We start from the raw sequence: 25,190 nt of genomic DNA on the forward strand, positions 1-25,190 counted from the left end.
GTCCGGTCCCAGCACATGCAATAACACGGAATCTATCTCCAGGTTGTTACGGGACAATCTATGGGCCAGTTGTAGTACAGAGGTGAAGGTTGTCCGGTCCCAGCACATGCAATAACACGGAATCTATCTCCAGGTTGTTACGATCGCAGTGTACTCCTTCTTTGCCTCCTGCCTCATTGGACGACAATTCCTGGAGGGAAATGAGCAGGACCCGGACATCTATGTCCCCATCTTCACCCTCCTCCAGTTCTTCTTCTACGCCGGCTGGCTGAAGGTTTGTTGCAGAACACAAGTAATATCTAAATTGTTAATGTATCCCCTCACAATGTAACATTCAATGTATCAGTTGTGTTAACACACGAATCCCATGTTGTAGGTGGCAGAGCAGATTATTAATCCCTTTGGGGAAGATGACGATGACTTTGAAACAAACCGACTGATAGACCGGAATCTGCAGGTAAAGACTGAGAAAGCTGCGTGTGCTACAACATGGATATCCTGAATGTCTGCCATGTTATCAGTGGTTTGAGGACTGTGACACCACATTTCTATCAGCTTTGTGTTTAATGAGGGCCCATTCACACCTATGTCTGTGTTCCCTCTGGCTGGGCTCCTGCAGCCCAACCAGGGGCGGACTGACCATTTGGAAACTCGGGCACTGCCTGAGGGCCCGTGGTCAGTAGGGGGCCCCATGAGTTGTCAGTCCGCCCCTGAGCCCAACTTTAGCTTCCCCTTATATGTATCTTTTTACTTATTGTTTTCAGAAGTCTTAAGACTGGATGGACAGAAATTCAATTTTATGGGCAGGTAAAGCAGCTCCTATATTTGTTTCCAGTTTCAGTGACGTGTCACCATGAATGGGTTGGGTTCTGCCTCCATCTTTAAGATGATGATCAGAAAACTCGCAAAAAAAGATCGGCCATTGAATTACAGGACCCCCATATACCAATTTTCCAGCCACTTCATTGGCTGCTATGCTTCTGCCTTCAGATTCATTACTCCCAGATCTGCTGCCTCCCCTTTGGGATTGTGAACATTCCGAGAACTTACACAAAGGTTCTGATTGCTCTGGTCCATGTTCAGATAACTAATCAATGGAAATGGAAAGCTAGCTAGAATCAACAAAATCTAGTGTACCTAGGCAGATCATTCTAGGCAGATCATTCTAGGCAGATCATTCTAGGCAGGTCATTCTAGGCAGATCATTCTAGGCAGGTCATTCTAGGCATAGCATTCTAGGCAGATCATTCTAGGCAGATCATTCTAGGCAGATCATTCTAGGCAGATCATTCTAGGCAGGTCATTCTAGGCAGATCATTCTAGGCATAGCATTCTTGGCAGATCATTCTAGGCAGATCATTCTAGGCATAGCATTCTAGGCATAGCATTCTAGGCAGATCATTCTAGGCAGATCATTCTAGGCAGATCATTCTAGGCATAGCATTCTAGGATAGCATTCTAGGCAGATCATTCTAGGCATAGCATTCTAGGCATAGCATTCTAGGCAGATCATTCTAGGCAGATCATTCTAGGCATAGCATTCTAGGCAGATCATTCTAGGCATAGCATTCTAGGCAGATCATTCTAGGCATAGCATTCTAGGCATAGCATTCTAGGCAGATCATTCTAGGCCAGCGGTTCTCAACCTGGGGGTCGCGACCCTTTTGGGGGTCGAACGACCATTTCCCAGGGGTCGCCTAAGACCATCGGAAAACATATTTCCGATGGTCTTAGGAACCGAGACACCGCTGCTCTGTCTCGCGATCTGTGGGCGGGATGATATGCTGCCCCTGTAACCTGGCCACACCTCCGGGATCACTCAACAGCTCCGCCTCCTCGCCGCTGATTGGCCACCGGAACTGTAGCTCAGGAGAGACACACAGGCGGCCAATCACCGGCGAGGAGGTGGAGCTTGGAGAGGAGGAGCCGAGCGGCAGAGCGCGCAGATCGAAGAAGATCGAGGGAGCTGCAGGACCGAGTGAAGAGGAGAGAGGCCAGAGAAGGAAGACAGCTGACAGGTAAGTGCAAATTTTGCTTCTGCAGGCTGTAGATGGGAGAGGGAGAGAGCGAGCCCAGGCTGGAGCAGGGGTCAGCAAGGTAAGTATCATTGGTGTCAGTGGGAGGAATAGTGCCCCATCATTTGTGTCACTAATAACAACGATGGGGCACTATTCCTCCCCCCACTGACACCAACGATGGGGCACTATTCCTCCTCCCACTGACACCAACGATGGGGCACTATTCCTCCCCCCACTGACACCAACGATGGGGCACTATTCCTCCCCCCACTGACACCAACGATGGGGCACTATTCCTCCCCCCACTGACACCAACGATGGGGCACTATTCCTCCCACTGATACCAATGATGGGGCACTATTCCTCCCACTGACACCAATGATGGGGCACTATGCCTCCCACTGACACCAATGATGGGGCACTATTCCTCCCACTGACACCAATGATGGGGCACTATTCCTCCCACTGACACCAATGATGGGACACTATTCCTCCCACTGACACCAATGATGGGACACTATTCCTCCCACTGACACCAATGATGGGACACTATTCCTCCCACTGACACCAATGATGGGGCACTATTCCTCCCACTGACACCAATGATGGGACACTATTCCTCCCACTGACACCAATGATGGGGCACTATTCCTCCCACTGACACCAATGATGGAGCACTATTCCCCCCACTGACACCAATGATGGGGCACTATTCCTCCCACTGACACCAATGATGGGGCACTATTCCTCCCACTGATACCAATGATGGGGCACTATTCCTCCCACTGACACCAACGATGGGGCACTATTCCTCCCACTGATACCAACGATGGGACACTATTCCTCCCACTGACACCAATGATGGGGCACTATTCCTCCCCCCACTGACACCAACGATGGGGCACTATTCCTCCCCCCACTGACACCAACGATGGGGCACTATTCCTCCCCCCACTGACACCAACGATGGGGCACTATTCCTCCCCCCACTGACACCAACGATGGGGCACTATTCCTCCCCCCACTGACACCAACGATGGGGCACTATTCCTCCCCCCACTGACACCAACGATGGGGCACTATTCCTCCCCCCACTGACACCAACGATGGGGCACTATTCCTCCCCCCACTGACACCAACGATGGGGCACTATTCCTCCCCCCACTGACACCAACGATGGGGCACTATTCCTCCCCCCACTGACACCAACGATGGGGCACTATTCCTCCCCCCACTGACACCAACGATGGGGCACTATTCCTCCCCCCACTGACACCAACGATGGGGCACTATTCCTCCCACTGACACCAACGATGGGGCACTATTCCTCCCACTGATACCAATGATGGGGCACTATTCCTCCCACTGACACCAATGATGGGACACTATTCCTCCCACTGACACCAATGATGGGACACTATTCCTCCCACTGACACCAAAGATGGGACACTATTCCTCCCACTGACACCAATGATGGGACACTATTCCTCCCACTGACACCAATGATGGGGCACTATTCCTCCCACTGACACCAATGATGGGGCACTATTCCTCCCACTGATACCAATGATGGGGCACTATTCCTCCCACTGACACCAATGATGGGGCACTATTCCTCCCACTGATACCAATGATGGGGCACTATTCCTCCCACTGACACCAACGATGGGGCACTATTCCTCCCACTGATACCAACGATGGGACACTATTCCTCCCACTGACATCAGTGATGGGGCACTATTCCTCCCACTGACACCAATGATGGGGCACTATTCCTCCCACTGACACCAATGATGGGGCACTATTCCTCCCACTGACACCAATGATGGGGCACTATTCCTCCCACTGACACCAATGATGGGGCACTATTCCTCCCACTGACACCAATGATGGGGCACTATTCCTCCCACTGACACCAATGATGGGGCACTATTCCTCCCACTGACACCAATGATGGGGCACTATTCCTCCCACTGACACCAATGATGGGGTACTATTCCTCCCACTGACACCAATGATGGGGCACTATTCCTCCCACTGACACCAATGATGGGGCACTATTCCTCCCACTGACACCAATGATGGGGCACTATTCCTCCCACTGACACCAATGATGGGGCACTATTCCTCCCACTGCAAAATTACAGTTCTGAAGTAGCAACGAAAATAATTTTATGGTTGGGGGTCACCACAACATGAGGAACTGTATTAAGGGGTCGCGGCGTTAGAAAGGTTGAGAACCACTGTTCTAGGCAGATCATTCTAGACAGATCATTCTAGGCAGATCATTCTAGGCATAGCATTCTAGGCATAGCATTCTAGGCAGATCATTCTAGGCAGATCATTCTAGGCATAGCATTCTAGGCATAGCATTCTAGGCAGATCATTCTAGGCAGAGCATTCTAGGCAGAGCATTCTAGGCATAGCATTCTAGGCAGATCATTCTAGGCAGAGCATTCTAGGCAGAGCATTCTAGGCATAGCATTCTAGGCATAGCATTCTAGGCAGATCATTCTAGGCAGATCATTCTAGGCAGACCATTCTAGGCAGACCATTCTAGGCATAGCATTCTAGGCAGATCATTCTAGGCAGATCATTCTAGGCATAGCATTCTAGGCAGATCATTCTAGGCAGATAATTCTAGGCATAGCATTCTAGGCAGATTATTCTAGGCAGATCATTCTTGGCATAGCATTCTAGGCAGGTCATTCTAGGCATGGCATTCTAGGCATAACATTCAAGGCAGATCATTCTAGGCAGATCATTCTAGGCAGATCATTCTAGGCATAGCATTCTAGGCAGATCATTCTAGGATAGCATTCTAGGCAGAGCATTCTAGGCAGATCATTCTAGGATAGCATTCTAGGCAGATCATTCTATGCATAGCATTCTAGGCAGATCATTCTAGGACAGCATTCTAGGCAGATCATTCTAGGCAGATCATTCTAGGCATAGCATTCTAGGCATAGCATTCTAGGCAGGTCATTCTAGGCAGATCATTCTAGGCAGATCATTCTAGGCAGATCATTCTAGGCATAGCATTCTAGGCAGCTCATTCTAGGCAGATCATTCTAGGCATAGCATTCTAGGCAGATCATTCTAGGCATAGCATTCTAGGCAGATCATTCTAGGCATAGCATTCTAGGCAGATCATTCTAGGCATAGCTTTCTAGGCAGATCATTCTAGGCAGATCATTCTAGGCAAACCATTCTAGGCAGATCATTCTAGGCATAGCATTCTAGGCAGATCATTCTAGGCAGATCATTCTAGGCAGACCATTCTAGGCAGACCATTCTAGGCAGACCATTCCAGGCAGACCATTCCAGGCAGACCATTCTAGGCAGACCATTCCAGGCAGACCATTCTAGGCAGACCATTCTAGGCAGACCATTCTAGGCAGATCATTTGATGCAGCTGCAGTTTATCTACCTTAAGAGAAAGTTATTGTGATTCATCAGAAGATAGAGAAATGAGTAGTCCTACCTTTCTGTCAGCCCACCAGTGTCTGCTGAGGGTTCTAGCAACTATGGATCCCAGTAGTTCCATGAGTGAAATGGCCTCACTGATTTTAATTGGCTATTCTTCACCAGTGGCACTATCACGTACCTGGTGTTAGAGGACAATGGGGAGAGGGCTTCCCTTGCAGCTACGTTCCAGACTCCCCTGGATATTGGACAGTAGGAGTCAGGCCCAAAGTAGCGCGGGTCGCCTTTAGGAGTGCTTGTCAGAGGTATACCCAGGAGCACAGCTGATGCACTGGAATGGTGTCTGCAGACAGGTGGTGCCCATGAGAGGTATGCAGGCCTTCAGGGTAGCAAGGGACCACAGAGTAGTCAGTTCAAAGCCAAGGTCAGATGCTGGGTGGAGATTGGAGCAGAGGTAGTCAATAGGATAGCCGGGGTCATACACAGCAGAGCAAGTGAGAATATCTATTAGCCAAGCCGGGGTCAGATCAGGAGAGCAGGTGAGAATATCCGTTAGCCAAGCCGGGGTCAGATCAGGAGAGCAGGTGAGAATATCCGTTAGCCAAGCCGGGGTCAGATCAGGAGAGCAGGTGAGAATATCTATTAGCCAAGCCAGGTCAGATCAGAAGAGCAGGTGAGAATATCCGTTAGCCAAGCCAGGTCAGATCAGAAGAGCAGGTGAGAATATCCGTTAGCCATGCCAAGGTCAGATCAGGAGTCAGACAGAGAAGACGGGTCCAGGAACAAGCCAAGCAGCAGATCTCAGTAGCAAAGGAACACAGACAAAGGGGAGCCAGAGATCAACCAGCAATTAGAGGGAGTGATGGGCTTCCTTATAAAGGCCATCTGGCACCAAACTGGGCTAATGCGTGCGTAACTGTGCGCCAGTGCGCATGCGTGTTCTGGCTCGCGTCCGTGCGCCAATGCGCATAGATTTTTGCCAGCGTGCATTTCTGCGGCCATGCAAGGTACTGGCAGGAATGCCAGGTCTCCGAGTACCTCTGCTGTGGACAGAGCCCTGACAGGCACACAAGGACATTTTCTCAACCAGTTTGGATCTCAGATCAGGTGAAAAATGATCTGGCAGGCATGGTGGACCCTGTTGTCCAGTTTGATGGTGTGGTCCCTCAACCAAGGAGAATGGATCAAGGTCATGTCCAAACCCAGTCAATGAGGCTTGATCAAATAGCACAACACAAGGAAGATGGTCAATCTTTTCACGCATGCCTCCCAGTGTTCTCAGGATAAGAGCAGCTTTTCATGCCCTACAGAGCTTTCAGCCTTTCAGTGAGTCAAATTGCAGCTGGGCAACAGATGGTGAAAACAAGATGGATCCATTCAGTCCATTCATTTCAGATATCTTGGATTTTTTAAGAGAGGAGTGGACTTGGGCTTATCTTTTAATATCGTAAAAGGTCAGATCTCAGCACTCACTAATGGCGAACAGATGGTCAATGGAACCATTGGTGGTCCAGTATCTCAATTCACTACTGAAGTTAAGATCAACCAGTAAACCAAATGGTCCAAAGTGGACCATGTGAAGATCTTGAAAAGCCTCACAAGGCCCACTTTTGAACCCTTAGTTGATTTCTCATTATGGTATCTCATCTTGCAAATGGCTTTTCTAACTACTGTGACTTTGAGCAGCAGAGATCCAAGTTTCGGGCTCTAAGCATCAGGGAGTTTTTTTTTGTGGGATCTATCGAAACACGGTTGTTCTTAAGCTGTCCTTGGATTCTCTCCCAAAAGTTGTGTCAAAAATTGTATTTATCTACTGGATGGTCTTTTCCGTATTCTTTCCTCATCCTAAAACAGAAGAACAAAGATGATACAAGGTGGATCTAAAATGACTTATCAAGTTGTTTGGAGAGGAAAGCTTCAGTTTCTACGTTGTGTAGGTTCATCGTCCTGCCAGCAGCACATAAATGGGTCATCTAGCCTTGGCTAGAACCATCAAACTATCCTACAGTATCCTGAGCTTACATTCTCAAATGGATCTCAAGATGCCATTTACGAAGAGCAAGATACTGTCATGGGTGTCAGTAGCAGGACTTCCAGCAGAAATCAACTGTAGAAGCTAGCTGGTCCACACAGAACATCTTAGTTTCATTATCTATCTATGCAGGTCCCATTCATAGTGACATGGTGAGGCACCTGGGAAAAAAAATAACCATCAAATTATATTTTTTTTGGTGCAAAAAAAAAGCATGAAACCTGTAAGTGTACTAAAAAGTACATTTGTGCACACACAAAAAAAAGTGCACTTAAGGGTGTGTCTCTTGTCCACCCCCCAAAGGAGGAGGAGGACCTTACCCTGGTCCCCTTGGGTTCAAGGCTCCTGATGGGGCAAGGTTTGAATATGGTCCACGTAGTCAAAAGGACTGAAGGACTGGTGGACCCCTTTTTTCATGGACACTCCTGAAGAGAGGACCTACCCCCCCCCCCCCTCGGTTCAGGGGAGTAAGGAACCTAATGGCCACATATCCTCCCCTGGGACCCAAACCCTCCATCTAGTGAAATAAGCACAAACAAAAGTGCAAAGGGACAAAACATGAGGAGAAAAAGAAATTAAATAGAGCCCGTGCAAAGCCTGAGGCCTGGTAGCAAAAGGCCTAGCCCACAGAGATCTGGTGCAGAAAACATTTTAGTGCTGTGACCTTTTCCACACATTATGGGGTTCCCACACCCACTTGCTACTAACAGCACCCCTGGGGTGACCAACTCCCAGGGGGCACTGACACTGTGGGTTCTCTGCCTTCCCAGCCCATGGCCAGACAAGGTAGACCCATTCAAATCAGGAAAGCACTGGGCCCCTCCAGTCTTCCCGGGAGAACTGCTCCCGTAACCCACATCTCATGGGTGCCCTGGATCTATTCCAGCTAGTACTAGCCTTCAGAACCCCCATCATGCCAGCAGGGCTACCATGCAGCCAGCCTTCCCCACCAAAAGGCCAGAATGTTGCTGCAGCATCTATCAAATACTTTCCAAAATGGTCCTTTCCTTGCACCTCATCCTGTCGGCTCCTTTATCCACCCAGTTTTAGACTCTTGGACCAAATTATCAAAATATCAGCTGTTGATGAGGGTAAGAGCTTTATAGCTATTCAGGTCTTGAGGGGCAGAGCTCAACCCATTTGTGGTGAAAATTTGAGGAAAGGAACATTTTGGTATTTATAGGAATTTTCATGATGTCTTCTGTGTATTTAGCTGTTTGGCTGCAGTTCACCTTCAAACATAGGAAATCACTCATTATTTCACTAAAAGTAATATTTTCAAAGACCTCCCACTTTGCCCTACCAACATGGCGAGTTTTCTGGATTCCTTTTCCAGCATATTCTACAAAATGTGCCTATTAACTGCCCATTGAGAAAACATGTCCTGCATCCTGAGGATAGTGAAAACTGTTGTCCTCTGTGCTTCCCATACAGGTCTCCCTTCTCTCTGTGGATGACATGTACCAGAACCTGCCGCCGATGCTGAAAGACAAATACTGGGATGAGCAGGCGGCACTGCCACCATACACCGTCGCCACCGCCTCCGAGACGCTGAAACCGTCATTCATGGGCTCCACGTTCGACATGCGGTATGCAAACTTTGCTGTTCTGATGACCTGATATTAGAAAATGTCAAAATGTCTGCTTCACCATAATGTCATTTTCTGCACCCCCCATCCTCCCCCCGGGGGTCTGTACACAGACTTACTACTGGATATCCTGTGCTCTGGGCAATGACCATTACATCCCCAGTACCAGGCAGACAAAGGCCCTATTGACTGGACCACCCCCCACCCATCATACATCCCCAGTACTAGGCAGACAAAGGTCCTATTGACTGGACCACCCCCTACCCATCATACATCCCCAGTACCAGGCAGACAAAGGCCCTATTGGCTGGACCACCCCCCACCCATCATACATCCCCAGTACCAGGCAGACAAAGGCCCTATTGGTTGGACCACCCCCTACCCATCATACATCCCCAGTACCAGGCAGACAAAGGCCCTATTGACTGGACCACCCCCCACCCATCATACATCCCCAGTACTAGGCAGACAAAGGTCCTATTGACTGGACCACCCCCTACCCATCATACATCCCCAGTACCAGGCAGACAAAGGCCCTATTGACTGGACCACCCCCTACCCATCATACATCTCCAGTACCAGGCAGACAAAGGCCCTATTGGCTGGACCACCCCCTACCCATCATGCATTCCCAGTACCAGGCAGACAAAGGCCCTATAGACTGGACCACCCCTACCCATCATACATCTCCAGTACCAGGCAGACAAATGTCCTATTGACTAGACCACCCCTACCCATCATACATCTCCAGTTCCAGGAAGACAAATGTCCTATTGACTGGACCGCCCCCTACCCATCATACATCTCCAGTACCAGGCAGACATAGACCCTATTGGCTGGACCACCCCCTACCCATCATACATCTCCAGTACCAGGCAGACAAAGGCCCTATTGACTGGACCACCCCCTACCCATCATACATCTCCAGTACCAGGATGACAAAGGTCCTATTGGCTGGACCACCCCCTACCCATCATACATCTCCAGTACCAGGCAAACAAATGTCCTATTGACTAGACCACCCCTACCCATCATACATCCCCAGTACCAGGCAGACAAAGGCCCTATTGGCTGGACCACCCCCTACCCATCATACATCTCCAGTACCAGGCAGATAAAGGCCCTATTGGCTGGACCACCCCCTACCCATCATACATCCCCAGTACCAGGCTGAAAGACAATATTGACTGGACCACCCCTACCCATCATACATCCCCAGTACCAGGCTGACAAAGGCCCTATTGGCGGGACCACCCCCTACCCATCATACAACCCCAGTACCAGGCAGACAAAGGCCCTATTGACTGGACCACCCCCTACCCATCATACAACCCCAGTACCAGGCAGACAAAGGCCCTATTGGTTGGACCACCCCCTACCCATCATACATCCCCAGTACCAGGCAGACAAAGGCCCTATTGGTTGGACCACCCCCTACCCATCATGCATCCCCAGTACCAGGCAGACAAAGGCCCTATTGGCTGGACCACCCCCTAGCCATCATACATCCCCAGTACCAGGCAGACAAAGGCCCTATTGGCTGGACCACCCCCCACCCATCATACATCCCCAGTACCAGGCAGACAAAGGCCCTATTGGCTGGACCACCCCCTACCCATCATAGATCTCCAGTACCAGGCAGACAAAGGCCCTATTGGCTGGACCACCCCCCACCCATCATACATCCCCAGTACCAGGCAGACAAAGGCCCTATTGGTTGGACCACCCCCTACCCATCATACATCCCCAGTACCAGGCAGACAAAGGCCCTATTGGTTGGACCACCCCCTACCCATCATACATCCCCAGTACCAGGCAGACAAAAGCCCTATTGACTGGACCACCCCCTACCCATCATACATCTCCAATACCAGGCAGACAAAGGCCCTATTGACTGGACCACCCCCTACCCATCATACATCCCCAGTACCAGGCAGACAAAGGCCCTATTGGCTGGACCACCCCCTACCCATCATGCATTCCCAGTACCAGGCAGACAAAGGCCCTATAGACTGGACCACCCCTACCCATCATACATCTCCAGTACCAGGCAGACAAATGTCCTATTGACTAGACCACCCCTACCCATCATACATCTCCAGTTCCAGGAAGACAAATGTCCTATTGACTGGACCGCCCCCTACCCATCATACATCCCCAGTACCAGGTAGACATAGACCTATTGGCTGGACCACCCCCTACCCATCATACATCTCCAGTACCAGGCAGACAAAGGCCCTATTGACTGGACCACCCCCTACCCATCATACATCTCCAGTACCAGGATGACAAAGGCCCTATTGGCTGGACCACCCCCTACCCATCATACATCTCCAGTACCTGGCTGACAAAGACCCTATTGGCTGGACCACCCCCTACCCATCATACATCTCCAGTACCAGGCTGACAAAGGCCCTATTGGCTGGACCACCCCCCACCCATCATACATCCCCAGTACCAGGCAGACAAAGGCCCTATTGGCTGGACCACCCCCTACCCATCATACATCTCCAGTACCAGGCAGATAAAGGCCCTATTGGCTGGACCACCCCCTACCCATCATACATCCCCAGTACCAGGCTGACAAAGACAATATTGACTGGACCACCCCTACCCATCATACATCCCCAGTACCAGGCAGACAAAGGCCCTATTGGCGGGACCACCCCCTACCCATCATACAACCCCAGTACCAGGCAGACAAGGGCCCTATTGACTGGACCACCCCCTACCCATCATACAACCCCAGTACCAGGCAGACAAAGGCCCTATTGGCTGGACCACCCCCTACCCATCATACATCCCCAGTACCAGGCAGACAAGGGCCCTATTGGTTGGACCACCCCCTACCCATCATACAACCCCAGTACCAGGCAGACAAAGGCCCTATTGGCTGGACCACCCCCTACCCATCATACATCCCCAGTACCAGGCAGACAAAGGCCCTATTGGCTGGACCACCCCCCACCCATCATACATCCCCAGTACCAGGCAGACAAAGGCCCTATTGGCTGGACCACCCCCCACCCATCATACATCTCCAGTACCAGGCAGACAAAGGCCCTATTGGCTGGACCACCCCCCACCCATCATACATCCCCAGTACCAGGCAGACAAAGGCCCTATTGGTTGGACCACCCCCTACCCATCATACATCCCCAGTACCAGGCAGACAAAGGCCCTATTGACTGGACCACCCCCCACCCATCATACATCCCCAGTACCAGGCAGACAAAGGCCCTATTGACTGGACCACCCCCTACCCATCATACAACCCCAGTACCAGGCAGACAAAGGCCCTATTGGTTGGACCACCCCCTACCCATCATACATCCCCAGTACCAGGCAGACAAAAGCCCTATTGGTTGGACCACCCCCTACCCATCATACATCCCCAGTACCAGGCAGACAAAGGCCCTATTGGCTGGACCACCCCCCACCCATCATACATCCCTAAGCTGTTTCCTGAAGTGGATTTCTACTTTTATGGCCAAATTGAGATAAACACCTGCCGAATATTTCTTGCATTTTCTCATTCACACCCCAGGCAGTCAGCAAAGAAGGAGGCAGTCAGTGTGCACTGTGCGCCATAAAGAAATTTGGGTGTGGCCAATTTTCACAAACAGTGGGAGGAGTTTAAAGCTTGTACAGCACGCAGGGGTCAAAAGTATGTAACATGCAGAGTGCAGGGATCAGGTGTATATAACATACAAAATGCAGGTGCCAGCAATATGTGATGTACACAGTGCAGGAGCCAGGAGTATGTACCGGATAGTGTGCAGAAGTCAGGAGAGGGTAACATACGTACAATGTAGTTCTGGGGTCAAGGAGAGTTTTATGTACAGAGTGCAGGGGCCAGAAGTGGGTGATTTAGAGAATTCAGGAGTAGGTAATGTACAGCGTACAGGGGTCAGTGGTGGGTAGTGTACACAGTAAAGGGATCCTGATTGGGTAATGCTCATAGTTCAGGGGTCAGGAGTGTGTAATGTACATAGTGCAGGGGTCAGGAGTGTGTAATGTACAGAGGTCAGGAGTATGTAATGTACAGAGGTCAGGAGTATGTGATGTACAAAGGTCAGGAGTGTGTAATGTACGTAGTCCAGGAGTCAGGAGTATGTAATGTACAGAGTTCAGGGTTTAGGAGTATGTAATGTACACAGTTCAGGAGTATGTAATGTACAAAGGCCAGGAGTATGTAATGTACAAAGGTCAGGAGTATGTAAAGTACAGAGGTCAGGAGTATGTAATGTACAGATTTCAGGAGTATGTAATGTACAGAGGTCAGGAGTATGTAATGTACAGAGTTCATGGGTCAGGAGTATGTAATGTACAGAGGTCAGGAGTATGTAATGTACATAGTTCTGGAGTCAGGAGTATGTAATGTACAGAGGTCAGGAGTATGTAATGTACAGAGTTCTGGAGTCAGGAGTATGTAATGTACAGAGGTCAGGAGTATGTAATGTACAGAGGTCAGGAGTATGTAATGTACAGAGTTCAGGAGTATGTAATGTACAGAGGTCAGGAGTATGTAATGTACAGAGTTCAGGAGTATGTAATGTACAGAGGAAAGGAGTATGTAATGTACAGAGGTCAGGAGCATGTAATGTACAGAGGAAAGGAGTATGTAATGTACAGAGGTCAGGAGTATGTAATGTACAGAGTTCAGGAGTATGTAATGTACAGAGGTCAGGAGTATGTAATGTACAGAGTTCAGGAGTATGTAATGTACAGAGGAAAGGAGTATGTAATGTACAGAGGTCAGGAGCATGTAATGTACAGAGGAAAGGAGTATGTAATGTACAGAGGTCAGGAGCATGTAATGTACAGAGGAAAGGAGTATGTAATGTACAGAGGTCATGGGTCAGGAGTATGTAATGTACATAGTTCTGGAGTCAGGAGTATGTAATGTACAGAGTTCTGGAGTCAGGAGTATGTAATGTACAGAGGTCAGGAGTATGTAATGTACAGAGGTCAGGAGTATGTAATGTACAGAGTTCAGGAGTATGTAATGTACAGAGGTCAGGAGTATGTAATGTACAGAGTTCAGGAGTATGTAATGTACAGAGGAAAGGAGTATGTAATGTACAGAGGTCAGGAGCATGTAATGTACAGAGGAAAGGAGTATGTAATGTACAGAGGTCAGGAGTATGTAATGTACAGAGTTCAGGAGTATGTAATGTACAGAGGTCAGGAGTATGTAATGTACAGAGTTCAGGAGTATGTAATGTACAGAGGAAAGGAGTATGTAATGTACAGAGGTCAGGAGCATGTAATGTACAGAGGAAAGGAGTATGTAATGTACAGAGGTCAGGAGCATGTAATGTACAGAGGAAAGGAGTATGTAATGTACAGAGGTCATGGGTCAGGAGTATGTAATGTACAAAGGTCAGGAGTATGTAATGTACAGAGTTCAAGGGTTACCAGGGGCTAACACACTAGCAATGGCTGCAAAGGCAGCAGATGGGGGTGTGCACATGCTGTGGCTGCAGTGCAGCAAAAATTATCTCCCTGCTATGTTCGGCCACCAAATGTGACACATTCCACTGAAAAGGGCCACCTTACAACCGCGCACACTGCATGCTTTGGTCCAGGTTTTCTGGGCTGGGCTCCCTGCAGTGAAGGGGAGGCAGAGAGGGTCTCCCATCTTAGGACATTGTGACATAGCATTGGATATTTCTCACCTTAGGCACATTTTTCCTGGTGACCTTGATATTTCTGTATGCGCTGAAACGGGATTTTTTGGTTCTGGAAGCCCACTTGGATTGTAGTCAGTACATGTAGTACCTTCCCTGGGCTCCGTTTGTTTACCAGGGGGGCAGAAAGGGGACTATTTAATGATTTTTGGTTGCAGGTATCTGCCATGCCACTATATTGCCCGCAGTATTGGGCCACCGGCCTTTCCACGCACATGAACATTAATGGCCTCCCAGTCCGTAGGGTTCAATGTTGAGTTGACCCCGCCCTTGGCAGCTTTAACTCTTCTGGGAAGGCCACCTCTTTGTCTCTAGCCTCCTGATTGGGTAAAAATAAATGAGCAACATCAGCTCTTCTTGTATATTTCCTCCTGCTAGCACATGTGCATGCACCAGAGCCTAGTTGGCTAATTGCCCCTCCCACTGCTAGTCTGGGTGTGGCTGTATATTGGAGGACAGGAGGCCAGTATGAGAGCAGATTTGGGTACTTATACTAGTTGTATGTACTTACAAAACTCATATGTTTTTAATATCTGATGTGTTCAGTCCTAAGCACAGACAACTAGCTTCCACCAGTTGGACTCGTGGTTGTGTGTTCCCCACACCTGAGGCAGGAACTCATAGCCATCATAGGTAACAAACATCTCCTTCCCTTTCAGCATCGATGGGGACCCGGATCAACACCAACAAGTCTCTGCCACCCCCAACCTTCCCCGTGCTCGTACCCCCATGCTCAGTCGCTTCCTCTCCTCCGCGCCTTCTCCTGCTGTTGGCATGAAAAACCTCATGGGCCGAGGCACGCGCAATCCATTGGTCCGCTTCAGAGGAGAAGGATCTCCCATTAACAATGTCCACTACAGTGAGATTGACCAGGACAGGCGTATCGATGAGGAGGAAACCACAGAGGATGAGAAGGAGAGCAGGGCAAGCGAACCACCCACCCCTAAAGTTGTTTCTAGAGTTCCTCGTAGGCTGGAGGCCTCAGAGAAGCAGAAGAAGATGGAGCAGCCTCGACCATGCCCAATTCTCATCACAGTAGATGAACCTTCAGAGGACAACATAGAGGAGGACCAGGCTGAATGTTTGAAGGAATAAACTAACAGGTGACATAGTCCTTCTAGGACACAGGATGGAACGGACCAGCTCTTCAACTCTTGTGGAACCAGCCGCCCTGGAATGATGAGAGACAACTTCTGGTTCCACAAGAGTTGAAGCGCTGGAGGTGCCTCATCCATTGTTAGCCAAGCTGGTAGGGAAAGCTAAAACAGTCCTTGGGACAACCCAACCCTCCACCGCTTTACTACTACTTTAGACCCTCAGATTTGGACTGGAGCAAAAATAACCGCATTCTCTGCCACTCCGATTCCTTGAAATCGACTTTCAGCTTGCCTGGATGGATTTGTTTTGGTATTTGCAGATTAGACCCACTTTCTACTTTCATTCTTTTGATACAATCACTGCTATTGCAGGTCGACTTCCTTGAACCGATTTTATCCCTCCACCTGTTCCTCATGGCCTCAGACACCTTGAAACTTGCCCAGTTAAAGGGGTTAGACAAAAATATGGAAACACAGTATGATTTGCAGGTACGAAAGTGACGCCATGTGTGATGGTGATAGTGATGTAACATTCTTTGGCTGTGTGATGAGACACCCGGCTAACAGGTGGGAAGCCTCACTTTCCTCATTCGCTGCGTGTACCATGTGTGATGGTGATAGTGATGTAACATTCTTTGGCTGTGTGATGAGACACCCGGCTAACAGGTGGGAAGCCTCACTTTCCTCATTCGCTGCGTGTACCATGTGTGATGGTGATAGTGATGTAACATTCTTTGGCTGTGTGATGAGACACCCGGCTAACAGGTGGGAAGCCTCACTTTCCTCATTCGCTGCGTGTACTGCTAGTAATACGGAGTCGTGTCAGAGCTTATTGAGCTTCAAAGAGGGCGAATGGTTGGTGACGCTTAGCTGGCGACTCTGTGACTGAAGTCGCCAATTTGCCGCGTGGCGAGGTGCAGGATCAAAAGTTATGGTGGCGTATACAGTTTCCGGGAAAATGTCGTCTGATAAGCATAAGCCCCGCCCACATGGTCACCTGACCGAAGGAGAAAAAAGGACATGGCGCAGGACTGTGACTCAGAATAAAAAAACCAACAAAAGTGACTGCAGAGCTCAATCTCAGTCCCGGGAAGACTGAGTCCCATGAAGACTGAGATCGAGCTCTGCAGTCACTTTTGTTGTTTTTGTATCCCGGGTCACAGTCCTGCGCAATGTCCCTTTGTTTCTTTTGGTCAGGTGACCATGTGGGCGGTGCTTATGCTTATCAGACGACGTTTTCCTGTCACAACCTTCGATCCTGAACCTTGCGACGCGGCAAATCGGCGACTTCAGTCAGAGGCTCCAGCTAAGTGGCACCAACCATTTGAAGCTCAGTCAGCTCTGACCTGACTCCGTATTGCAGCAATGCCACGCAGCGAGTGAGGCTTCCCACCTCTTAGCTATGGAGTCTCATCACACAGTAGAAGCCTAAGAATGTTACGTCACTTCCATTTTTACCGCCAAACATGGCGTCACTTTCACACCTGCCAATCATGGAGGGTTTCCAGATGTATTTGTGTCTAACTCCTGTATATGGAAAGCTGATATCCTCCATCGTGTGGACGATGACCGGGACCGTTGGGGTTCCAAATGAAGTTCCTGCATCAAGTTCCTTACTTTCCCTAAATGTGTTATCCAATAACCCCGATCCCTGCTGAGGTGCCAGGTGGAGATGGGCCCCTTGAGTAGGACCTGGCTTAGCCATTAACCCCCCGATCCCTGCTGAGGTGCCAGGTGGAGATGGGCCCCTTGAGTAGGACCTGGCTTAGCCATTAACCCCGTGATCCCTGCTGAGGTGCCAGGTGGAGATGGGCCCCTTGAGTAGGACCTGGCTTAGCCATTAACCCCGTGATCCCTGCTGAGGTGCCAGGTGGAGATGGGCCCCTTGAGTAGGACCTGGCTTAGCCATTAACCCCGTGATCCCTGCTGAGGTGCCAGGTGGAGATGGGCCCCTTGAGTAGGACCTGGCTTAGCCATTAACCCCGTGATCCCTGCTGAGGTGCCAGGTGGAGATGGGCCCCTTGAGTAGGACCTAGCTTAGCCATTAACCCCGTGATCCCTGCTGAGGTGCCAGGTGGAGATGGGCCCCTTGAGTAGGACCTGGCTTAGCCATTAACCCCGTGATCCCTGCTGAGGTGCCAGGTGGAGATGGGCCCCTTGAGTAGGACGTAGCTTAGCCATTAACCCCGTGATCCCTGCTGAGGTGCCAGGTGGAGATGGGTCCCTTGAGTAGGACCTGGCTTAGCCATTAACCCCGTGATCCCTGCTGAGGTGCCAGGTGGAGATGGGCCCCTTGAGTAGGACCTGGCTTAGCCATTAACCCCGTGATCCCTGCTGAGGTGCCAGGTGGAGATGGGCCTCTTGAGTAGGACCTGGCTTAGCCATTAACCCCGTGATCCCTGCTGAGGTGCCAGGTGGAGATGGGCCCCTTGAGTAGGACCTGGCTTAGCCATTAACCCCGTGATCCCTGCTGAGGTGCCAGGTGGAGATGGGCCTCTTGAGTAGGACGTAGCTTAGCCATTAACCCCGTGATCCCTGCTGAGGTGCCAGGTGGAGATGGGTCCCTTGAGTAGGACCTGGCTTAGCCATTAACCCCGTGATCCCTGCTGAGGTGCCAGGTGGAGATGGGCCCCTTGAGTAGGACCTGGCTTAGCCATTAACCCCGTGATCCCTGCTGAGGTGCCAGGTGGAGATGGGCCCCTTGAGTAGGACCTGGCTTAGCCATTAACCCCGTGATCCCTGCTGAGGTGCCAGGTGGAGATGGGCCCCTTGAGTAGGACCTGGCTTAGCCATTAACCCCGTGATCCCTGCTGAGGTGCCAGGTGGAGATGGGCCCCTTGAGTAGGACGTAGCTTAGCCATTAACCCCGATCCCTGCTGAGATGCCAGGTGGAGATGGGTCCCTTGAGTAGGACCTGGCTTAGCCATTAACCCCGTGATCCCTGCTGAGGTGCCAGGTGGAGATGGGCCCTTTGAGTAGGACCTGGCTTAGCCATTAACCCCGTGATCCCTGCTGAGGTGCCAGGTGGAGATGGGCCTCTTGAGTAGGACGTAGCTTAGCCATTAACCCCGTGATCCCTGCTGAGGTGCCAGGTGGAGATGGGTCCCTTGAGTAGGACCTGGCTTAGCCATTAACCCCGTGATCCCTGCTGAGGTGCCAGGTGGAGATGGGCCCCTTGAGTAGGACCTGGCTTAGCCATTAACCCCGTGATCCCTGCTGAGGTGCCAGGTGGAGATGGGCCCCTTGAGTAGGACCTGGCTTAGCCATTAACCCCGTGATCCCTGCTGAGGTGCCAGGTGGAGATGGGCCCCTTGAGTAGGACCTGGCTTAGCCATTAACCCCGTGATCCCTGCTGAGGTGCCAGGTGGAGATGGGCCCCTTGAGTAGGACGTAGCTTAGCCATTAACCCCGATCCCTGCTGAGATGCCAGGTGGAGATGGGTCCCTTGAGTAGGACCTGGCTTAGCCATTAACCCCGTGATCCCTGCTGAGGTGCCAGGTGGAGATGGGCCCCTTGAGTAGGACCTGGCTTAGCCATTAACCCCGTGATCCCTGCTGAGGTGCCAGGTGGAGATGGGCCCCTTGAGTAGGACCTGGCTTAGCCATTAACCCCGTGATCCCTGCTGAGGTGCCAGGTGGAGATGGGCCCCTTGAGTAGGACCTGGCTTAGCCATTAACCCCGTGATCCCTGCTGAGGTGCCAGGTGGAGATGGGCCCCTTGAGTAGGACCTGGCTTAGCCATTAACCCCGATCCCTACTGAGTTGCCAGGTGGAGATGGGCCCCTTGAGTAGGACCTGGCTTAGCCATTAACCCCGTGATCCCTGCTGAGGTGCCAGGTGGAGATGGACCCCTTGAGTAGGACCTGGCTTAGCCATTAACCCGTGATCCCTGCTGAGGTGCCAGGTGGAGATGGGCCCCTTGAGTAGGACCTGGCTTAGCCATTAACCCGTGATCCCTGCTGAGGTGCCAGGTGGAGATGGGCCCCTTGATTAGGACCTGGCTTAGCCATTAACCCGTGATCCCTGCTGAGGTGCCAGGTGGAGATGGGCCCCTTGAGTATGACGTGGCTTAGCCATTAACCCCGATCCCTGCTGAGATGCCAGGTGGAGATGGGCCCCTTGAGTAGGACCTGGCTTAGCCATTAACCCCGATCCTTGCTGAGGTGCCAGGTGGAGATGGGCCCCTTGAGTAGGACCTGGCTTAGCCATTAACCCCGTGATCCCTGCTGAGTTGCCAGGTGGAGATGGGTCCCTTGAGTATGACGAGTCTTAGCCATTTGCACCATCTGGAACCAAGTTTTGGCAAACATTGGAGTGTTGTTGGTCTTTCCTGGACGACTTACTGTTGCTGTTCGATATACAAACCGACCCAGGGGTCCCGAAACACCGTCACCTACTACTTTTCCAGGCCGGATGGGAGATGCTACTTGAAATGATACTAAACTCACACGCTGTTCCATTTCCATCCTCCCTTCTCCTTCTATATATGGGGGGCGGCTCTCAAATTATTTTATTGGAAAAAATAGAAAAACAGCTTTTTGTGATACGAAGTAAAAATAAATAATTAATATCAATAAACTGTTTTAAATTGTCACACAAATAAATATTTGAAATGAAATCTTTAACATGTTGTGGGTGGATTTCTGCCAATCACAGGCTGTGTCACGCCCCTCCAGTGTCTTAGAACAAGGTGATGCCTCCATCAATCAAGATGTAATATCCCCCCATTGTGGTTAGTGGACATGGAGGAGGAAGGGAAGGAGTGGGTGGTCATTTGCCACTGTGTGTACGCCCACGTGTGACTCTATAGTCACATGGGATAAGGGGGAGCGGACGCCGCTCAAGACCAGCCTCAGGAGTCCAGCATGTTGGATGTATAGAGTGACCTCAGCACCCTGCTAGCCACGCCCTCTGATGCGTTTAGCCCCACCTATCGAGGGGCTTGGTTACAGAGGCCTGATGGGCAGGGCAAAACACATCAGAGGGGGTGGCTAATGCGGTTCTGAGGCCACTTTATACCCACATGGAAGAAAAATATACTTTAAAAATATTCTTCCCAAATATATTGACATATATATATGAAATACTAAAATTTTGGTTGTATTCAATGTCCTCCTTGAACCTTGAAAATCCAATAAAAAAGGGTCTTATGGATTGAAGGAAACTGGCCAATGTATTCCAAAATGGAGGAGAAAATGGAAGAATGGATAAGATGAGAAACCTATTAAATGTCAGCTTCAAGAGTCGGAGAAGTCGCCCTCTTCAGGAGTCGGAGAAGTCGCCTTCGTCAGGGGTCGGAGAAGTCGCCTTCGTCAGGGGTCGGAGAAGTCGCCTTCGTCAGGGGTCGGAGAAGTCGCCTTCTTCAGGGGTCGGAGAAGTCGCCTTCGTCAGGGGTCGGAGAAGTCGCCTTCTTCAGGGGTCGGAGAAGTCGCCTTCGTCAGGGGTCGGAGAAGTCGCCTTCTTCAGGGGTCGGAGAAGTCGCCTTCGTCAGGGGTCGGAGAAGTCGCCTTCGTCAGGGGTCGGAGAAGTCGCCTTCGTCAGGGGTCGGAGAAGCCGCCTTCTTCAGGGGTCGGAGAAGTCGCCTTCGTAAGGGGTCGGAGAAGTCGCCTTCGTAAGGGGTCGGAGAAGTCGCCTTCTTCAGGGGTCGGAGAAGTCGCCTTCTTCAGGGGTCGGTGTACAGGACAGCTACTGCAGCAACAATCTCCATCACTGATCGGGGAAAGGTACTCCGCAAAGACCGCGGTCCGTACTTCTTCCAGGTCAGTGTATTGGAGTCCGGGGATCAGCATGGGTGAGAGAACTCATGGAGAGACCAGCAATGGCAGGATCCACATTACTCTCCCCACGTTTCCTTCCAGCACCATTTGTGAAACTCAGTGGTAGCAATCTACAAACCGCTGGGATGTGCAACATGGTCTGTACCCCCACAGTGCCCATCATGAGTTCCCACCTTCCCCTCGCTTCTCGGCCTTTTGGCTAAGATCAAGTGTAGTATCTGTTCTTATCAGTGTCCAGTGGGGGTGCTCCCGACCATTCTAGCTTTGCGGGGGTGGCTGTTGTATAGTACCCTCACTGGTATGATGGGGGTCCGGAAGGCTAGTACCGGAGGGACAGAAACCAGGGAGCGCCATGATTCGTTCTGGGGCCTCGGGAGTAATTCCTCCGGGAACACTGGAAGGACCCAGTACCTCCTGATTTGGACGGATCTACCTTGGTCTGGCCAGGGGCTGAGGAGGCAGAAAGTCCGCAAACTCGGTGCCCCCTGAGTAGACGCTCTCAGGGGTGCCACTAGTAACACCTGGGTGTGGGACCCCACTGTGTGAACATGGCACATGGTCACTGTTTTTACATTCTTTTTGCACAGCGCCCTAAGGACCAGGCCTTTTGGCTAGGACCAGGGCAATTTTTGCTACGGGCCTCAGGGCCCGGTCTGTGCACTATTTGGCACAGTACCACTTTTTTTATTTTCTATTTATTTAATTTATTTCACCTCCCACGTTTGTCACTTTTCTGTTACTTATGTGTGTGTTTTCACGGATGGAGGGTGGGGGTCCTCGGGCCTACCCTGAAGTCTAGGGGGAGGATGTGTGGCCTTTGGTTCCTTCCTCCCCTGATCCCTAGGGGGCTTTTCTTCGGGAGAGCCCCCTGACCAAGTACTGGGTGTCCGGCTTCGGCTGGGCATAGGGAACGGTGGTCCACCAGGCCTTTTGGCCAGGAGGACCAATTGGGAACCTTGTCCCCGTCAGGAGCTTCGTGCCCCGGGGGATCAGGGTAAGCGGTCCAAGCCCCTTTAGGGGTAGGACACAGCACACCCCTAAGTGCACTTTTTCGTGTGGTGTTTTGCACATTTTTTGTGAACACTTACGGGTTTTTACCTTTATAGTTGCACATTTGCGGACTTAAAAAAAAAAAAAAATGAGTTCCCACCTTCCCTCTGCTGAGTTCCCGGGTCTGTATGCCTGCTGTGTCCATTGAAGGGTTCCCACCATCCCTGTGCTGAGTTCCCAGGTCTGAACACCGACTGTGCCCATTATGAGGGGTTCCCACCATCCCTGTGCTGAGTTCCCGGGTCTGTACGCCCACTGTGCCCATTATGAGGGGTTCCCACCATCCCTGTGCTGAGTTCCCAGGTCTGTACACCCGCTGTGCCCATTATGAGGGGTTCCCACCATCCCTGTTCTGAGTTCCCAGGTCTGTACACCCGCTGTGCCCATTATGAGGGGTTCCCACCATCCCTGTGCTGAGTTCCCAGTTCTGTACACCCGCTGTGCCCATTATGAGGGGTTCCCACCATCCCTGTGCTGAGTTCCCAGGTCTGTACACCGACTGTGCCCATTATGAGGGGTTCCCACCATCCCTGAGCTGAGTTCCCAAGTCTGTACGCCCACTTTGAGGGGCTCCCACCATCCCTGTGCTGAGTTCCCAGGTCTGTACGCCCGCTGTGCCCATTATGAGGGGTTCCCACCATCCCTGTGCTGAGTTCCCGGGTCTGTACACCCACTGTGCCCATTATGAGGGGTTCCCACCATCCCTGTGCTGAGTTCCCAGGTCCATGCACTTGCTGTGCCCATTATGAGGGGTTCCCACCATCCCTGTGCTGAGTTCCCGGGTCTGTACGCCCGCTGTGCCCAATATGAGGGGTTCCCACCATCCCTGCGCTGAGTTCCCAGGTCTGTACGCCCGCTGTGCCCATTATGAGGGGTTCTCACCATCCCTGCGCTGAGTTCCCAGGTCTGTACGCCCGCTGTGCCCATTATTAGAATCCAGGGAGCAGGATAGCAGAAAGTGTGCCGCAAACAAGGTGGGAGAGGAGGTCGGTCTTTATTTCATTCCATTATTGAAGATAGAAGATATTTTAGTCACTATTTAAAAAATAAACTCCCTGGGGCTAGGCTCCACCCCCCATCATGCCAGGCTCCACCCCCCCCCATCTTTCATTCAGAGCTGCTGTCAGCTCTCCATGACCTCTGGGGGCGCTGCTGAGCACATGGTCTCTTCCTGCCTCCCTGTACAAGCACCCAGATATACTGACATGTCTGCAGGAGCTCTGCATGGCACCACATGTGTGGACTGGGAGTGCAAGGTGGCTCCAAATACAAATACATACAAACACTTTTTTTTTTTTGTTGGCGGGTGAAACAAACACACATCTCAAACACACGCCGAGCTTTGTCTCAATGATGCACCGCAATCCTATTCAACTCAATGGCCATATTAGAGAGGAGGAGGGGAAAAAAAAAAAAGGAAGAAACAAAAAGAGAAAAAAAAAAGAAAGAAGAAAGGAAAAAAAAAAGAAAGAAGAAAGGAAATAAAAAAAGAAAGAAGAAAGGAAATAAAAAGAAAGAAGAAAGGAAATAAAAAGAAAGAAGAAAGGAAATAAAAAGAAAGAAGAAAGGAAATAAAAAGAAAGAAGAAAGGAAATAAAAAGAAAGAAGAAAGGAAATAAAAAGAAAGAAGAAAGGAAATAAAAAGAAAGAAGAAAGGAAATAAAAAGGATAGAAATCGAACCGACTTCTGAAATTTGAATTAAACTCAATAATGACCAAATCTGACTAAAAGGAAGTGTAAATAACAGACCAAACGAAACATTTTTGTTCTGCCCGTCTGCTCTCAGCGGCTCCTTCCAGCACTCTCACCCCCCCCCCCCCCCCCCCCGTTCTCTGACATGGAGCTCAAAGCCCTGGAGCAATAATGATTGGCCAGTCTAGGCCACACCCATGTCTTGGGAGAGTTGTCCTCACTGACACCATTATCACTGACACAGGAGAAGGGAAGCCCTCAGCGATGTCCCCGCCTCCGAGGTTCCCCACCGGAAGAGTCTTCCTGGCTCCGTCACTTTGACCCAGCAGGGTAACGATCTAAACCTGACAGAAGTTCTAACCTTTTGTTACTCTAACCAGACTGGGGTGGAGTCGCCCTTTAAGGCACATGGTTCCAGAACCGACACTCGTGGTCACAGAATCTGCTGGCGGATAACACGGAAATCTGTCCCCGACTTTCGGAAAGATCGGCCCACAGCAGAGTCCGGCCTTTCTGCAAGAAGGGGATTATTCTGGCACTGGAACTAGACCCCCGGAGTCACCGGACAAGACAGGGGGACCTTGGCAGTGCGGCATTCATACTGAGCAATGAAGAAAAGACACGCCCACGAGGAACATTTCCAAATTACTTTTATTGAAGAACAAAAATGTAACAATTTATCATTTCATGGGAAAAAAAAAACCAAAACACATAACAAGTCTGCATTACCAAACCAGATGATGGGGCACGCCGTCCCTCCCGCCGACACCAGGGGGATGGGGCGCGCCGTCCCTCCCGCCGACACCAGGGGGATGG

At 50.7% G+C, this 25,190-nt stretch overlaps 1 protein-coding gene, 1 long non-coding RNA gene, 1 other non-coding gene and 1 pseudogene across 3 annotated transcripts in view; 3 read left to right on the forward strand and 1 right to left on the reverse strand.

Moving 5' to 3' along the window:
• The window catches only part of LOC149432962 (bestrophin-4-like), an 83,054-nt gene extending 66,419 nt beyond the window's left edge, over positions 1-16,635 (forward strand). Inside the window, exons 5-8 of the mRNA XM_089664759.1 lie at positions 134-274; positions 377-457; positions 8,911-9,065; positions 15,418-16,635. Coding sequence (XP_089520885.1) covers positions 134-274; positions 377-457; positions 8,911-9,065; positions 15,418-15,853 — 813 coding nt within the window. The 3' untranslated portion in view covers positions 15,854-16,635. The remainder of the gene's footprint in view (positions 1-133; positions 275-376; positions 458-8,910; positions 9,066-15,417) is intronic.
• A 2,868-nt stretch (positions 16,636-19,503) lies between these two features.
• LOC149433010 (uncharacterized) lies at positions 19,504-20,479 on the forward strand. The gene is made up of 2 exons (XR_016308890.1): positions 19,504-19,623; positions 20,093-20,479. It is a non-coding gene; the product is annotated as an uncharacterized LOC149433010 (long non-coding RNA).
• A 1,331-nt stretch (positions 20,480-21,810) lies between these two features.
• LOC149433011 (U2 spliceosomal RNA) lies at positions 21,811-21,926 on the forward strand (annotated as a pseudogene).
• A 2,911-nt stretch (positions 21,927-24,837) lies between these two features.
• Positions 24,838-24,967, reverse strand: LOC149433012 (small nucleolar RNA SNORA35). Its single transcript, XR_016308939.1, has one exon. It is a non-coding gene; the product is annotated as a small nucleolar RNA SNORA35 (small nucleolar RNA).
• Positions 24,968-25,190: the final 223 nt, after the last annotated feature.

Source organism: Staurois parvus, unplaced genomic scaffold, assembly GCF_062004578.1.
Source record: "Staurois parvus isolate SC_StPar_1 unplaced genomic scaffold, SC_StPar_1.0 ptg002025l, whole genome shotgun sequence".
NCBI classification, from domain to species: domain Eukaryota; kingdom Metazoa; phylum Chordata; class Amphibia; order Anura; family Ranidae; genus Staurois; species Staurois parvus.